The 17,403-nt window shown below is 48.2% G+C and overlaps 6 protein-coding genes across 6 annotated transcripts; 5 read left to right on the plus strand and 1 right to left on the minus strand.

The window, feature by feature from the left end:
• Positions 1-2,124: 2,124 nt before the first annotated feature.
• Positions 2,125-3,850, plus strand: FSST1_010988 (L-lysine 6-monooxygenase (NADPH-requiring)-domain-containing protein; the record flags this gene model as incomplete). The annotated part of the gene is made up of 3 exons (XM_083234076.1): positions 2,125-3,092; positions 3,155-3,725; positions 3,779-3,850. 3 exons carry the CDS (start codon positions 2,125-2,127, stop codon positions 3,848-3,850), a joined length of 1,611 nt encoding a protein of 536 aa, XP_083080684.1.
• Positions 3,851-5,446: 1,596 nt separating this feature from the next.
• FSST1_010989 (uncharacterized protein) lies at positions 5,447-8,288 on the plus strand (the record flags this gene model as incomplete). The annotated part of the gene is made up of 4 exons (XM_083234077.1): positions 5,447-5,649; positions 5,915-7,294; positions 7,345-7,588; positions 7,641-8,288. 4 exons carry the CDS (start codon positions 5,447-5,449, stop codon positions 8,286-8,288), a joined length of 2,475 nt encoding a protein of 824 aa, XP_083080685.1.
• A 526-nt stretch (positions 8,289-8,814) lies between these two features.
• On the plus strand, positions 8,815-9,900 carry FSST1_010990 (uncharacterized protein; the record flags this gene model as incomplete). The annotated part of the gene is made up of 3 exons (XM_083234078.1): positions 8,815-8,933; positions 8,995-9,119; positions 9,197-9,900. The coding sequence occupies 3 exons, from the start codon at positions 8,815-8,817 to the stop codon at positions 9,898-9,900; spliced, it is 948 nt and encodes a 315-aa protein (XP_083080686.1).
• A 1,810-nt stretch (positions 9,901-11,710) lies between these two features.
• Positions 11,711-13,500, plus strand: FSST1_010991 (major facilitator superfamily domain-containing protein; the record flags this gene model as incomplete). The annotated part of the gene is made up of 6 exons (XM_083234079.1): positions 11,711-11,912; positions 11,986-12,140; positions 12,187-12,235; positions 12,298-12,462; positions 12,513-12,907; positions 12,961-13,500. The coding sequence occupies 6 exons, from the start codon at positions 11,711-11,713 to the stop codon at positions 13,498-13,500; spliced, it is 1,506 nt and encodes a 501-aa protein (XP_083080687.1).
• Positions 13,501-13,597: 97 nt separating this feature from the next.
• FSST1_010992 (uncharacterized protein) lies at positions 13,598-15,304 on the minus strand (the record flags this gene model as incomplete). The annotated part of the gene is made up of 1 exon (XM_083234081.1): positions 13,598-15,304. The coding sequence occupies one exon, from the start codon at positions 15,302-15,304 to the stop codon at positions 13,598-13,600; it is 1,707 nt and encodes a 568-aa protein (XP_083080688.1).
• Positions 15,305-16,195: 891 nt separating this feature from the next.
• Positions 16,196-17,269, plus strand: FSST1_010993 (phosphatidic acid phosphatase type 2/haloperoxidase; the record flags this gene model as incomplete). The annotated part of the gene is made up of 4 exons (XM_083234082.1): positions 16,196-16,261; positions 16,314-16,370; positions 16,421-16,514; positions 16,572-17,269. 4 exons carry the CDS (start codon positions 16,196-16,198, stop codon positions 17,267-17,269), a joined length of 915 nt encoding a protein of 304 aa, XP_083080689.1.
• Between the last annotated feature and the right edge of the window lie 134 nt (positions 17,270-17,403).

Raw genomic sequence — 17,403 nt, forward strand, 5'->3', positions numbered from 1 at the left:
AACCAGATTTAACGACTCTTGTCAAGGTGATAGTCTGTTAAGAGTTTATGCTTGTTCAAGTTCTGGGTTTTCTGCCATCTGATGTCTATCGTTTCCTTGTTGATCGTTGAATGTCGGTCCTAAGGTCCTAGCCTAGTCGCCACGCATCCCTGAAGAGTCCCAAGTCAGCCACGCCGGTGCTTGCGACGGGTTTGGCTGGCGCTGGGAGGCTGACTGCTGGGCCCGCAGACCAGCATGATGGTTGATGATACTCGGGGATTATGGTGCAGTGCGTTTGTAGGTGGACTGGAAGTTTTCCCTCACCCTCGCGCTACGGAACTTCACGGCGTCGATGAGGTCCCACGAGGAGGGTCCACGAGGTACGCCGTGGCCATGGACGTGGAGGAGCCACCTCAGAGACATTCGATTGAATGTGACTGTGACTGTGCGACATTTTCCTTCGATTTGCATTCCCTTGCAGCTTGGTGACCGGTCTAACCCGTTGTTTCCTTGTCTGGTGCCGATGGTGGTGATGATGCCGCGGCTAAAAGAGTCTTCATATGAGGGAGAGTATCAGGCTGTGATCAATTTGTATAAATATATCTTTCAGAGTCTGTGTTATCTTTATTGATTAACATAGTATGATCATAGGCAAGTGGAAGGCAGTAACTGCTTAATCGAGTTCTCGAAGGTTATACAGAACTAGGGTAGGTGCTGCCCAGTACCCAGTTTTGGCAGGTGCATTTCCCTTGAATGAATATTAAAACAACTTATACGGAGATATTGCACCATCGGGAACCAGCATAAAAAGCGAAAAGAAATACAGCATGCAAAAACTATACAACGGAAGCTGCCCAAAGATGGTATGTATGACCCCTCCAAGCTAGAGCTCCAAAGGTTGGTGTTTTCTTTCCCTCTTTTAGCTGGTGCTGGATACACCCCCTCCCCTTGTAGCTTTAGCCCACCCATTTCCCGATCCCACCCTTGTTTTTAGAGCACTAAATTAGGCCGCACGCTACTCATGAGCAAGGCCTAGGCTTTGGTATTTGGGGGATTGCAAGCTTCTAAACTGACGTTGACTGAATGAATTCCGTCACCATTTCTATTCTCTCTACAGTGCAGCAACCGACCAAGGTTCTTTTCTGCCGTTGTGATTCAACCCATTGCTTGGCAACCGTGGTTCCACGTTGGCTTCCGGGATAAGGATGTACGGCACTTAGATCAAGAAAAGAAACGAAAAGAAAGCCTGCAACAGCAATCCTTTCCGTCGCTCTACTGCAGTGGGTTTAGCTACGTTCTTTAGTTACTTACGTAGTGTCCCCATCATGGATGCTTTCCATGTATCATGGTTCCATCGCAAATGTACCTCCTCCCCATATGTACGAGCTTGACAAGGTTGTATTATACATGGGGAACTTTGACTGATAGACTAAGTAAGGTACTCGTATCCGCCTCTTCCATGTACCTTTACTGGGAGTGCTATTTTCATGTAATGAAATGTAGGTACCCCTTCCCTCTGATGGAGAAGAACTTTACCGTGAGCTGTAGTCTGTGATAGGTAGTAGGGATTTCTTCTTCTTCCTCTCGAGGGCCCATCGTCCGGTTCTAGTTTAAGAATGGGACCGAATCAATGGGCTCCTTGTAGATCAGAGTCCATCCCATCCCATCCCCGTCTACTCTAAAACTACAAATGCCCATATCTCCCCCATCTCTCGGAACCATCCCGTTCCTCCATTCTCTCTATCATACATAAAGAAGCTTCGCCTTTGCCTTTTCAAGACCTTTGTGGGATTGGACTGGACTGGATTACATAAAAAGCTACCCATCAAAAGTTCATCTTCAGAGTCAGGCCCTTATCGTCTCACTCTTGTTCATTCTACATCCTCGCCCAAACATCGCAGCTTCCCTCAACCTTCCAACTCTTATATAACCCGCTTGTTATTCATTAACCGACTCGGCTGATATTTGTCTGATTTTTGAAAGGGCATTCTATATCTTAAGTCACCTATCTACTCAGTGGAACCCCTATCGACTCCTATACATCGCGACTTGCAGGCTTCAATCTATATACACATATTTTGTGGTAGCCTCACTATTTCTTTTTTCTAATAGTTACATACCCCATCAGAACAAAAATCAGTCATCATGAGTCCCCACAGCGAGATTTCTTTCTCTGGATCAGATGCTCCGGTCTCCAACGGCACCAGCAATGGTACCAACGGACATTCTAACGGTACCAACGGTATCAGCAACGGTCACATGAATGGCCACAGCGATGGTAATGATGCTCCCTCAGCCATCCGCCATGGACCTCGCGTTCATAAGGAGAGATCGCGTTATCTTGAGACAGCCCCCGCAGACGCAGAATTTGATCTCATCTGTGCCGGTTTCGGCCCTGCTTCTCTGGCCGTGGCCGTCGCTATGCACGATGCTATTGCCGAGGGTAGGAATCTTCGCCCTGACGGCACAGCTCCCAAGGTTCTCTTCCTTGAGAAGCAGCCCAAGTTCGCATGGCACGCCGGCATGTTGCTCCCTGGAGCCAAGATGCAAATCTCCTTCATCAAGGATATGGCTACTCTCCGCAACCCACGATCCGAGTTCACTTTCCTCAACTACCTCCACAGCCAGGGCCGTCTAGTTGACTTCACCAACCTGGGCACTTTCTTGCCTGCCCGTACTGAGTACGAGGACTACCTCCGCTGGTGTTCCTCTTGGTTCGACCATGTCGTTAACTACAACAACGAGGTTCTTTCCATCTCCCCCGAGAGCAAGGAGGCTGGTGCCGTCAAGACCTTTACGGTCCAAGCCCGCAATGGAAAGACTGGACAGATCCAGTCTTTCCGCAGCCGACATGTCCTTGTTGCCGCTGGTGGTCAGCCCTCCCTCCCAAAGAGTCTTCCCGCAAAGCACCCTCGCGTTCTGCACTCTTCCCAATTCGCCAACTACGCCCCTCAGATCCTTACCAAGCAGAACGCTCCCTACCGAGTTGCTGTCATCGGTGCCGGTCAAAGTGCCGCCGAGATCTTCAACAACGTCCAGAACCTGTACCCCAACTCCAAGACCTACCTCATCATGCGCCAGGAGTTCCTCCGTCCCAGTGATGACTCTCCTTTGTAAGTTATTTACCCGTACATGTCTACTCAGACTTGAATCTTTGACTGACCATGACGTACAGTGTAAACTCCATCTTCAACCCTGAGTACATTGACAACCTGTGGCCACGATCTGTTAAGGCCCGTGAGACCCTGCTGACCGAGGCTCGCGCGACCAATTACGGTGTTGTTCGCCTGGAGCTTATTGAGCACCTTTTTGAGAAGATGTACGACCAGAAGCGCGAGATTAGCGACGATGAGACCCAGTGGCCCCACCGAATCCTTTCAGGACGCGAGATTGCCAGCGTCGACACAAAGGGTGATGCTCTCGAGATCAAGGTCCAGCGCGTAAACGATGGTCCTCTTGACGGCTTCGTTGATCAGGAGACTTTTGATGTTGACTTGATTATCGCTGCTACTGGTTACAAGCGAAGCGCCCACATCGACATGCTCAAGGATGCCTGGACGATGCTCCCCAAGACTGTGTCGGGACGCAACGAGTCCCTCAAGGGAGCCAATGGCTGGAACGTTGAGACACAAGATGGCGAGCGCAAGCTGGCTGTCGGAAGAGATTACCAAGTCAAGTTCTCTCCTGGCACCGTTGCCGATGACTCTGGTGTCTGGTTGCAAGGCTGCTGTGAGGGTACCCACGGAGTAAGTGAACCATTGTTGTCTTGGTATTTATCTTTACTAACATTTTTCCCAAGTTGAGCGATACACTTCTCTCTGTTCTGAGCACACGTTCAGGCGAGATCGTTCAGTCTATCTTCAAGCAATAAATTGTCACGACAGCATGAATGAATGGAATGTTTAATTGGAAGTGTTATGGGTTAGCACGGGCAGCGAAAATGGTTGGTTGGACTCGAAGAGGAAGTTCTCTGGCTAGCATCTTTTTTATATCCTGTTTTTTTTTTATCTCTTTGTTGTCAATATTATCATTGTCTAGAGATGGTGCGAACAAAAAGGTGGATTTGTTTTGTGGTATTTTGTAGATATTAGAATCATACCATTACATGAAGAAATGTCCGTATACAACAAGCTTCACTGCGAAAGATGTCCTTCATTTTGTGTCTGTCAGTTTACAACAGACAGGTGCACGGCGCTTATACTATTTCGCAACAAAACAATTACTAACTAATCCTTGGCTCTCGATTTCTGCAAGTACTTCAATCATTACATAGCACCCAGTATGACTTCATAACCATTGCCTTCTCCTATACCGAGTGTTGTTGTTGTCCAGTAAGCGTAGTATCTCCGCTACTCCAGAACGGATCAGTTTCTGGAATGGGCAGTATCGATGAGAATCCCCCGATCAAGCGAGTGTGGTGTCATTGGGCAGGCAAACCAAAATCATGCAGGCGGCGCATGAGTTGGATGGGATTCAATAGCGATCATTCCAATATCGAATATGGCCGGCTCCGAGGCTCAAGCTTTGGTATTGAGCCATTATACCCTTTCCTGGAAGCCTGGCTTTGCCCCAACTGCATCACGTTTTGTCAACTGACCCTTGGCGAGTTTCCATATTGAGGTTCGTACAGGAAATTGCACGATGTTGCTTGAGTAAGCAAATCTGCCCCAGACAATGACATCGCAAGCTGACAAGGTTGCAATCCCCTGTCAAGCTACGTTATCGGTCTTATTCTACACGGGCCTCGGTTCAGTTTGGCTTTTGATCCATGTGTAAAACGTAAGCTGTGCGTTGTCGATAGCAACATCTAAGAGATGGTAACTGGTTAACAAGGATAAAACGGTTAGATGATTACTGGGAATAGTTATGGAAAGAAAAAAAAGAACAAGATAACTTGGTACAATATTTTCTTTACTATCAACAGAAACTAACTAGAACGGAGCAGACAGTCAGAAAGCAGTGGATGCATAGCAAGGATTATCTTGACCGTGCCGTTCCGCTGCAAGTAAAATGAACCATTGGTGGTTGATGTCTGTTTTTTTCTGTTCTCTTTTTCTCTTGGTGATTGAATTTCCCCATAATTGATCAACCGATTTCTATTCCGGCCTTGTCTGGGTATCCAATTTCCGCACCAAAGAGAAAAAACAGAAGTCTCTTATTTCCTGCAGAACAGAACAAACCAAGGCAAACTGGCCTTGGTTACATTAGTAGTAGGCCATCAGTACCTATCCATGTGGGGGACAACCTACCTAAAAACAGTACCTATTTCCTAGGCAGGGACTTGATCCCCCCTAACTATCCTTGTCTAGCTCTTTGAGGTAGGTAGGAAAGCAACAAAAAAGTCAAGGCAACTGAACTGAACTGAACTGAACAGGGGCTGACTGGTTCTCAGTCAATGGAAGCATACGACGAATGTTCTGTTCTCCTCTTGGAACACAAGCCCACGACCCGACCCGACGACTAAGCCATGAAGCCCCTCGGGCCCCAAGACTCTGGATCTGAGTCTGGTCTAACTGGTACTGAAGCAGCTGGAGCACAACAGTCGGCAGGACTTCGGTCTACTGCCAATGTTGCTGTTACTACTAATGCCGCTTCTGCTCCACGAAGGCTTCCTGTCAATCCCCGCCGACACAAGGTTGCTCCCGAGCACCGTAAGCGTGTCGCTACAGCGTAAGTCGTCTTTTTTTCGGTTCTTTAGTCAATTATCCTGCATCTTTCCTTTCTTTTTTTTTTAGATGTCCGTGTCTGTTGATATATGATATCTTCTCGGAAAAGGTGTTATCGATCAATTGCTGTGCACCACCAGTCTGTCTATTGTCTATCAATGTCATCTCTCTCCAGATAGCGACCTATTCAAATTTCGCTGCGCATGTATCAAACTCTCTAGGAGAACAAATCACGTATTGTTCTAGTCTAACAATTGTCTCTTTCAAAGGTGCAATGCTTGCAACGTGAGAAGAGTCAGATGCTCTGGTGAGCACCCGTGTCGGCAATGTCAATCCTCTTCACGCGACTGCGTATATCCTCTTCCTGTTGAGAAGGTCTCTATTACACGCGCAGAGCTGCAAGAGCTAAAACACAAGGTCGATCTCTATGAACGGGTACTCCGGGACACTGTACCCGCTGCTATATCCAACGCGGTTACCGATGCCAACAGCCGCCAAGAGCTATCTGCATTGCTTGGTTGGACGTTCTCTGGTTCTGGTCATAATGTTGGGCCTGGTACCGGGTCAACAGTTCATTCACATACAGCACCAATCATAGATGGCCACACAAATATCGCGAGGGGTACACATGAGCTTCCTCAATACCAATATCCCAGCGTTCATCGACAGTTCCAACAGATCCCCCAGTCTCAGTCTCAGTCTCAGTCTCAAATCCAATTCCCAGATGCGCGGATCCAAGATCTTAACATTGGTCTTTCACGATCGCATCTTCCCCAGCCAGCACAGTCCATATCGAATACAAATCAGAGGCAAGATGAAGACGAGAACCTGGCAACTACCGAAGGTCGTCTACTACACGATCCTGACGGCTATGCGCGCTTTCTCGGTGAGACGAGTGGTGCAACTTTTCTTGATTACCTGAAAGAGTTCATGACAACTGTTCTGCCTCTTGCGTACCAGAACCTTCGCCCAGGTTCTGATGGTAGTGCATTCTTGTCGAGTCTCGGCCGCTATCAGACCTACGACTCTCGTCCTTTACACGATCGTGATGTCGACCCTACATGGTTCCCTTCCCACCCGGAGATGGACGCCATGTTATCCGAGCTACGATACTTTATTCAAGATGGAAACGGACACTGGCCAAGCGGTGGTATCTACTGGTGGGGGAATCTCTCGACGACGCCTGTAATTCCTTCACTAGAGCGAGACCCGCCGGTTGTCCGGTTGAAAAAATGCCGTCCTCTCGCTCTGTATCAGACGGCATTCGCTGTGGTCTCCCAGGCTACAATCATGCCACCCCAGGATATTTCGATAGATTCCCATCTCAGCGAGAGCTACTTCAGCAGGGCCCGTATGCTCTTGGGAAATCCTCTCGATATCACCCGTTTTACTCCCAATGAAGTTGCTGCGTTGACTCTGATGGGATTCTACTTGATTGAGATGAATCGCCGTGATGCTGCCTACATGTGTGTGAGCAGTGCAATGCATATCAGCATCATGCATGGTTCTCATAGGGGTTGGCTAGATGAAAGCGACAAGCGAGTCTTCTGGACGTTATACGTGCTGGATCGCTATCTGAGCTGTCTAATGGGAAGACCCCCAACTATCATGGATGATGCTATCCGTTTAGAACCCCCCTGTGATGCCCCGTATGTTCATACATGTATCATTTTTTGCTTCCTAAACTTACCTTGAACAGATCTATGCCCCCAGCCGATGGTCTCAAAGCGCACGTCGAGCTTTCACGAATCTCAAGTCACATCGTGTGTAACACATATCGCATATCCCCTTCAGAAGATGTTGCGAGACCTATAAGAAGTCTCGAAGGAGAAATTAGAATGCTTGATAACTGGAGTCTAAATCTTCCGCCAACCATACGACTTTCAAGCAACGGACTGAGCGATGACCCGGCCACCTGCTTGTTACATATGCACTACAACCAGGTATCTCGTTTGATCGTCCTTTGTTATTCTTTCGGCTGACCTTAGTTTGCAGCTCATCATCCTAACTATACGCCCGGTTTTCTTTGCTCTAGTCAAAAAGTCATTCGCAGAAAAGCTCGTCTCTCGCCAATGCTCCTTGAGAACACACCCCCAGCTCCCTCACCTCAAGCGATGCATTGCCTCGGCAGAGCATAACATTCGTCTCGCACGCCAGATCTTACTCGTTAACCAACCTCGAAAACTACTTCAAGCTGGCCTTCATTTCATATTCAACGCTGCTATAGTGTTGATGCTGCAGCAGCTGGTCGAGGATCTGTGTCCGTCATCCAGAACCGAAAAGGCTCGGTCACTCGATCTTGACTTTGTGATCGCCAGGTTCGAGGATGAGAGCCGTGTGGGCAGCAATTATGGGCGAGACTGCGCCACGGTTCTTAGAGACCTTCGCGTTCTTGTTCAAAGACTTCCTATACCTGTGGACATCAGCGCTGCGACGCGCTCTGTCAACATGAGTCAAGCTTCGACAACCTACGATCCAATTGCAAACCGAACAACAGTAGATATGGGGCAATCATGGCCGGACAAGTTGACTTCAGAGGCACTGCAGCAACCGATTCTTGTTGATCAAGGTCACATGCTATATAATGAGTTGGTGTCGTGGATAGATGTCGATTGGCAGTCCTATAATGGGTATCTCATTTAGATCTACAATACCTAATGTAGACAATTTCGAAATGCTGAGGCCTGTTGTAATTAATTATTTAATGAATTCTGAAGAAGAGCTAGGTTAGTACTAAGCGATCAAGTTGAATTGAAGAAGATTGGGAGACTTTTTGAGTGTTGATTGACGCTTAAATGTCAGGTATTTATTTATACCGTCCCCAATTAACAGCAATGCCGAACCTTGTCAAGCCCTTTCTCGACATGCATCGAGAAATTTATATGTGAGAATATGGAAATAGTAGGCAGAAACAAAGCAAAGCAAGATTTCGCCTATCCAGTGAGTCAACTGTTCTTGCTTCTTGAAGAGGTAGTGTAATAATGAGGAAGATGACATGAGTGTCATGTGATGAAGTGGGTGACTCTGGCGACCTTGGTATCGAGGGAAGAAATGTCTTACTCTTAATATATTTGTCTACCTGTCAAATGGACTTCAATACGAGCTCGCCATTGTCTTGAGTCATCATCACTAGTGCCAACTATCAGGGTTCTGCAAATTCCTACCGCATATGCCTCTCAAGCGCAGAGCAGTTGCCGCATACTTCATTTTCAAATTCCCATCTAACGACCCAAACCAGAAGCCGCAAGTTGCTCTCTTCCGCCGGAGTGGTAACGTAAACACATATCGGTAATCCTTGTCTCCTCCTATAGTTGTCAGATAATTGTAATTTGTGCTTACTACCAACCAGACACAAATACGCGGGCATCTCCGGCAGTGTAGAAGAAACCGACGCGTATCCACTCGACACAGCCTGGCGAGAACTTGGAGAAGAAACATCACTTAACAAGGATTCTTTGCGCCTGTTTCGGAAAGGTAATCCCTTTTCTTTTGTCGATGAATCGATTGGAAGAGAATGGACAATCAACCCTTTGCGTTCATTCTCAAGTCAGGGACCGACGGTGGTCGAGGCGAAGCTGGCATCAAAATAGACTGGGAGCATGAAGGCTATGAATGGTTCGACCCAGATGCTGTCAACGACTCGGATAGCTTTAAGGAGGTTCCGCGCATCCTAGAAAGCTTCCAAAGGGTGTGGTTCAATATTGACCTAGGGGAGGCGGCCGGCAACACCCTCGACCAGGGCTTGATCGCTTTACAGAAGGATCACGAGAGCGGAGCTCGCCAGCTTGCCTCTATAGCCCTTGGTACGTACATCGATGTGATCAGAAAGATTGACATTTCTGATAAAGACCGATGGTGGAGAAATGTGAGGTTGGCTGGCTGGCAACTATGGAAGAATGGGCGGGAAAGCATGAGGGCATCAATTCTGAACAACGTTTTGGCAAGTCTAAGCACGATTGATGATGAAGTCTCATCCAGCAACTCACTGGATAAAAGCATGATTGACAGCATCATCATAGCTCTTGAAAAGTACGCTCGGGACCGACAGGCTACCAGTCCTAGAACTGCCGCGTCATTCCAAGCTTTCTTGGAACAGCACCCATCAGGAGACGGTCCACTCAGAATCCTTACTCTCTCTTTCAGCTTTACTATCGCATCGGCCATAATCCACGTTCTTGGGAAGGTGTTGCAACCTGTACACATCCACGTGCTCGAATCTCGCCCGCTTTTCGAAGGCGTTAGGATGGCTCAATAAATTGCTTCCTTTGCCAATGGAAACAGGATAATGCTTGATCTGAACGTCCACACTGATGCAAGCGTCGGTGTTGTGGCGAGAGGTATCGATATCGTGCTAAACGGAGCGGATCTAATCGACAGAACAGCCGCGGTTAGCAATAAGGTCGGTTCGTTACCCACTATCCTGATAGCCAGATACATCGCCCCGCAAGCGAAGGTTGTCGCCCTTTCTGAGAAAGAGAAGGTATTGCCCTTCTCTCCCCTAGGACAGGAGGAGAATGACCTTCAAGAGGTTACGCAAGATTAGGGAAGCTCTCAACATCCCTCGTTCAGAGCCCCCACTGTCAAGTCAATGTCAAGAACGTGTGTTTCGAGTGGGTGCCATCTGATCTGATTAATTATTATATCAATGAAGACGGCGTTACCGATTCTGTGGGAATATCAAGATATGCAGAGGAAGTTGCAAAGAAAGCTGACCAATACTTTACCAATCTTAGAGAGCCAAATCCGAGTCAGCCAAATCCAAGCATGGTGCTTAGCCCCGACAATATGAAGAGTTACATTGCTCCTGTTTGTTCTTTAGCCAATGGGCAGCGGTATTCAACCCTTTTCGTCGTCTCTGCTGCCTTGGAAGGTCTGACAAGCTCTTGGGCTCACGCTCACCGTGTGGAAACCTGATGGAATCAATGCAGCTGTGGAGACTGTCTGACATTTGCCTCTTCAGTTGTGAGTTCTGAGCCTTGGGTCTTTTTAACACAATCTTGGATTAGTATCCACTGTCATGCTGCAGTCGTTTCAATCTCAAGCCCCAGTGGAGTGCTGGAGAATCTCAATGGGAACATTTGTTTCAGCTGGGGGGGTTATGTCGTGCTGGTGACGAATTTTTGGAACAGTCGACTGCTCAATTCGGCAACACGATCGCCTGATGTTCGTTTTCTAGAAGGCCCATTCAATCATTCATAAGCCCTTGTACGAGCCAAGGCGTAACACTGGGTTCCGGTGCGGTAGTACCTTCTCAGTAAGCAGTGCGAAGGATCCCTGATTCTGGGGTATATGTCAGCCTTACAGCCCTAGCGACACAGCCCGCACGCCATCTAGTGACTTAAATCACTACCAGCATGATTTGGTCATCACGGTAAACTGGTGATAATCGCTTTCCTGTTTTGCGCACAATTGTGGAGGCGCTTGGCGACTATTATGCGAGTCCCGCTCCTTAGTGATGACTCAAAGATGGTGCTCCTTAGCCGCATTCCCGCTACTCTTTGACACTCACATAGCCCTCCATCACTATTAACGTGCCTGGTGTGTAGGCTAAAGATGCGGTCAGTGGGTGTCAAAGAGCCTATGTAACCTCGATCTAGGTTGCATCAGTGGCGTTGTCCATATGCCTATTCGAGGCACTTTCCTGTCAGCCTCAATCCCGAGCGTCTGGTCTGCTGTCAGATTCTTACTTCATGATAGGTCGAGAAGAAACCTTGATTTTGGACTATGGTGACAAACAAGATGACACCCGGATCGGGCCTTCACATGGATCACGCTTACCAGTTCCTTGGGAAGCCCGTAGGATGGGGGTCCTTTGGATAAGCCCCAGAGCAATCCCGGACCTGAGGCATCTGGGCGAAGTTATCACGGAATCTCAATAGGGACAGGAGCGTTAAGGATCTCTGCTGCCTATCAACCAGACGTGTATATGAATGAGGCGAGGACGCCTAAGTACGAATCGTGGAGTTTGGATAATACACTACAAGCAAATTGTCCCATTTTTTATTGATCTATGAGGAAAGTCATTCGTCCCCCCTCCTCTTGGACTACAATTACCTACCGTCAATATGACCGATCAAAATATTTTCCAGTCGACACGGTCGACCAAGACACAATCCAGCCATGTTGCTACTGCTTCAATGGATGAGACCCGGGAAAGAAGTCGAGCATTGAACCAGAAGCTAGATTTCGCTCTTCTTCCTCTGCTGTCTCTCCTGTACCTCTTCAATGGCCTTGACAGGGGCAACGTTGGCAATGCCGAAACACAAGGTACAACAACTACCCTCCTCAGTTTTATTTTGTGGTGCTCAGTCAACGGGCTCGGTCGACTAACTTGTTCTAGGATTTACTACCGACATAGGGGCAGAACCTGATGATCTCAATGAGGCCGTGTCCTTGTTCTTTGTTACCTTTGTTGTCCTCCAGCCTATTTCTGCCGCCGCTGGCCGTTACATTGGTGCTAAACATTGGATCCCATTTTTGATGGCAAGTCAACCAGTCAACCCACGGTCAAGCACCACTAGAATTAGCTAACACTCGACAGTTTGGTTGGGGTGTCGTTACTATCGGCCAGGCTTTTATTAAAGGACGTGGTACGTTGATCCTGTCTAATTAACTTATGCGTTGACATTGGGTCATTCTAACTTTGCTCCAGAAGCACTCATTGCTACACGCTTGCTCATTGGAGCCTTCGAGGCGGGATTTTATCCAACAGCTGTGGCATACCTATCATTCTTCTATCCACGATATGATTTCTGTGTCAGACTTGCCCTTTTCTATGGACAATACGCAATTGCTGGTGCCTTCTCCGGCTCAATATGTGGGTTCCAAACTCAACTTTGGGTAGTGCAAAAACTGACATCTCCCAAGCATACGGAATCTTCCACCTCCGTGGCGGCCGCCTCAAGAACTGGCAGTACTTATTTCTAATTGAAGGGACGCTGACTTGTTTCTTTGCCATCGTCGCCTGGCTATGGCTACCTAAAGGTCCAGGTTCTGCCTGGTTCCTTCGACCAGACGAACGAGAGCTTGCCGTCGAACGAATGAAACAAGATAACGCCGAATTTGTCGAGCACGAATACAGTGAAGATGGGATAGAAAAGAATCGATTAAGCAAGAGAGACTTTATAGAAACGCTCAAGGACTGGAAGCTTTGGACTGTCCTAGTGCTCAACATCTGCGCCAGTGTTCCCAGCAGCGCCTTCTCGGTTTTTCTGCCCCTAGTTGTTCAGGGGTTGGGATACGAGTCTATTCTTGCAAACTTGGTATGTCGTGCTTGAACGAGAACTTGAATTGAACTCAATTGACCAGGCATCAGATGACGGTTCCTCCCTTTGTCTGCGGCGCTCTTGGCCTCTACATCTTTGCCCTCAGTTCTGATCATCATAAGGAGCGAGGTTATCACATTCTGGGTGGTTTACTTCTCGGAATTGTTGGCCTTGTCCTTACTGTTACGATCTCCTCGAGCACCGGGCAATACATATCACTATGCGTACTGCTCTCAGGCGTATACATTTCTGCTCCTCTTACCATGGCCTGGCTCAGTGGCAACACGCCAGAGCCTGGCAAGCGGGCACTTGTGCTTGGTGTTAACGGATTCGGTAACCTTGGAGGTGTGATCGGTGCACAATTGTACCGACAGCGTTACAAGCCCGACTATAAGTTTCCATTCTACGTTACACTAGGCTTTCTGGCCATCGCGCTGGTCGGTTATATATCATACCGATTCATGCTTATTGCAGTCAACAAGCGCAAGAGGGCGATATTGGACACAATGACACCTGAAGAGATCGAGAGCGAGAGACTCAATGATCGTCGCTACGCAGACAAGAAGTTCACTTTCATGTATGGACTGTGATTATATACAACGACTCGGGTATTGTTAAAGATTGGTTACCAAGATTGGAAATAGTTTATTTAGATAGATAGGCAACTGAATTTTTTTTTTGGATGCATCAGGACTCTGTTTCCGCATCCTTCATAACCTCTAGTTGACTCTGTAGACCCTGTTTGCCTACTCTCATGGCCATCTCGATTTCTCTTTCCTCGTCTCGCAATCTGGCTTTACTAGCCGCCACCTCGTGTTCCCGCTTCCTTCTCTGCTCTTCCACTGTGCGATTTCTCGACTCTAGCGCCTTCTCGCGCTTTTCTCGGGCATCTCGTAGCTTTCGCTGTTCTTCGTCCTCCTTCGCCGCATCCAGGTCCTCAGGTGGTGGAGGCAGGTTGCTCACGTAAGCCTCGATCAGGGGATCGCGGATCTTGGGCTCAAGGGATATGTATCGAATGTCGGTGAGAATCGGGTCGGGTAAGCCGGTAGATAGCGACTTGTTGTTAAGCAGGTGTATGGGCTGGGCCTTGAGCAAGGCAGTCAAATCGGACTTGAGTTTAGATTGGGGCATTTTCAGCCGCCCAATGTGTTCTCGATACGCCTTCTCGCGATCCTTGTCCGTGATCTTGTGATCTTTCATGACGTCCTCCTTCTTGTACTTCCTCTTAAACTCGGGCCAGTACAGCTTCGGAGTTGCCTTTTCTTGTAAGAATGCCATGTAAGCAATACGAGGATCCCGCTTTTCCTGCTTCGCTCGCAGCTCCTTCAACTCTGCAATCTTCTCACGCGTCCACTCATCCCAGCAGTCTCGGCGTGCTTTCGTAGTGCTAAGCGCAGTGTATCTCAAATCATCGATGATCTTGCCTTCCTCCAGAAGCTTCTCCCACGGACTGTAGGGGTTGATGTTGAAGTCGTTCAGGAGATCCTTGAACAAATATTTGGCATCATCTTCGGATAGGGGCACTCCCTCGGCGCCTTCCGGCCACTCGTCTGCATTGCCATCATCATAATCGCCTGGTTCGAGGCCATAGTCTTCTCCCATGGCCTGCAATTGTGCTGCAAAGTCGGCTTCTGTGAATTCCAAGGGCGCGTCATCGCCCATTTCGGTATCTGCAGTTCGCTGCCTCTTAGAGGGGTGTTCCCCGTCATCATCCCCCTGGCCTTCGCCCTCATCGTCCGTAACCTCGACTTCTTCATATTCGCTGTCGTCGTCCAGGCCTGTCATGGGAACATCTGCCTTTTGGGCTGTCGGCTTTTTCTCCGGTCCTTCTTCCACTTTATCGTCTTGCTTCGCTTCCGTCTCTTCTTGCGATTCGCCTGCTGCCTTCTTCCTTAGTCGTGCCTTGTCAAGCTCCAAAATGGCCGGCATCAGCTTCTCTGGTATGCGCCAATAGCTGGTATTTTTGACAGGGTTATACACAAATCGTCTCGAGTATTTGGTGTAGACTAGTATCCACGGTTCATGGCCTGGAATTGTCTCTTTCCTCCTCGGCTTGTCTACAGGTTGTGGACGCGGTCGACCTTCGAACCCCCCGCGGCCACCGCCATGCCCTCCTCGTGAACTGTGTTGTCTTTGTCTATCATTATCTTGGTTGAATTGTGCCAAATAAGCATTGGCGACATTTGGATCGGCTAGAGAGGGTATTGAACCATATGCAGGTGGTGGTGCTTGCGTTGGCTGGGGAGGAGGCTGAACTCCTGGTCGCTTGTATGTGGACTCTTTCGTTTCTGCATTGTAATAGTATGTATGTCCTGTCGGCGCTGTATGCTCACTCCATCCTGGAGGCAGCGGCGCCAGAGCAGCTGCCGAGGGTGTATGTGTCGACTTGAGCATTTCGTTCGGCGCACGCGTCGCAAACTATGACATTAGTTTTTGATATCGGGGGACGTCATAAAAACAGCAATCGATATTAAAGTATGTCCCAGATGATATATTCGTCGTGGCCAGAAGCGCGCAAGTTTGCCTGCAAAAATCGCCTGATGGTAATAAAGTTGGATGAAAGAGCACTAGGAAGAAAGTTACAGAAAGTTATGATTCTCACGATTCTCGAAGTCCGAAGGAGCTTGGACCCAGCAAGATTTTGGTTACCCTATAGCTATTCAAAGCTTACAGCGGATGGCAATTGAGAATTTCTACTCTATAGTTTGAGTCTTCTTTCTTTTAGGCAACACTTTGAACATTCTAGACTTTTATACATACAATTATATAGTTCTAGTACTGTGAAAGATAATGTCAATGATTGTAATGAATTGCTTTGTCTTGACCTCCCATTCGAAACTTGATAACAGGGAAGACGTCACGAAATGGGCACACATTGCTGAATGGATAGGACAGAATCACATTGGAAACCTGAACTTAAAATGAAATTTCTAAAATCAGTATTATGTAAATATTCGCTGCAGCCTTGCTCAAGGTGCCGATGCCACTCGTGGTTTTGTTGAAGCCTCTGTTGATACAGACGGCCCCAGAAATTCCAAGTTCAGGGCCCCTTATTCCCGCTTTGGGCAACATGTCCAACCTCATCATCAACTATAATCTTTCAACTCTTCCCGATTATTCTTTGAGCTTTTCACTGACGATATGACACGGCATTGAAGAAAAATAACCTCCATATTCATCTCAGCCTGCGACAAATAACAACTCTCGGTCTCATGCGCATTTGCAGCCCGCTCATATTCCGTCAATCCCGGCCTTCATCCCAATTCTCAACCACGATCATCAATCATGGCACCGACTCATAATTATGGCTCGTCTGGCGGGCCCATTTCCTTCTTACGAAGGTACTGGAAGGTCTGCAAATACCCGAGTCAACATGCGCCAAATAGAGACTCACCCTTCGCAGACAACTCATGCGCCTGATTACGTCGGCTTCCTCTTTCTCCTGGCTGGTTGGATCCTGGTCTGTACAACACATTCTACAAGAGAGTACCACTGTTGACAGGTTTATAGACGGTACTTTTTGTCAACCCATTTCATCGCATGTTCTTCATCAACGATCTTCAAATCTCGTACCCGTTTGCGGTTCATGAACGTGTTCCCGTCTGTACGTTTGAAATATCAAGGCTCACCCTCTTTGATCACGGCTAACAGGATCCGATAGTCATGAACTTTGTATACGCCCTGTTCATACCGCTGGCAGTTCTTATTGCCTTCAATATAGTCACAAGAGCATCAGCTGCTAAGCATGAAGTCACATACCTATCATTCCTTATCTCCATCGTACTTACATCCTTCATCACTGACATCATTAAGAACGCTGTTGGCCGGCCTCGCCCCGACTTGCTGGACCGTTGCCAGCCTGCAGTTGGGACAAAGGCCAATACCCTTGTTACCATCGACGTGTGCACGAGAGAAGACGGCCATATCCTCCAAGAGGGTTGGCGGTCATTCCCTTCTGGTCATTCTTCCTTCTCCTTTGCAGGTCTGGGATTTCTCAGCCTTTTCCTTGCTGGTCAACTCCACGTTTTCCGCTACTCAGCTGGTGGCCGTGACCTGAGCCGGGCTTTGGTCTGCCTCCTACCGCTCATCGGAGCTGGCCTGGTCGCTATCTCACGATGTGAGGATTACCGCCACGATGTTTACGATGTCTGCGTCGGCTCAGCTCTGGGTATGAGCATTGCATATTGGAGCTACAGACGCCACTGGCCCCGACTATCTAGCCAAAAGTGCGACGAGCCGTATCCGCGACCAGGAGTCGACACCCAGCCCGGCTGGCAACGCATCACCGATGATGAGGAGGCGGCAAGAGGGACAGATGTAGGATTCGAGATGGACAACTTGAGAGGTTCGCGACGCTGATATTGGGGACTTAGGCATAGTTTGCGTGCTTGTTCGAGACGACTCAATGTCATCCACATTGCATAGCGGTTTTCATCGGACCGTCGTATCCTTCAGCGACAATCATAGACTTTGGTGAGGTCAAGAGTCAGATT

The sequence above is a fragment of the Fusarium sambucinum genome, chromosome III (genome assembly GCF_050947815.1).
Source record: "Fusarium sambucinum isolate potato_lamoka chromosome III, whole genome shotgun sequence".
Classification (NCBI taxonomy): domain Eukaryota; kingdom Fungi; phylum Ascomycota; class Sordariomycetes; order Hypocreales; family Nectriaceae; genus Fusarium; species Fusarium sambucinum.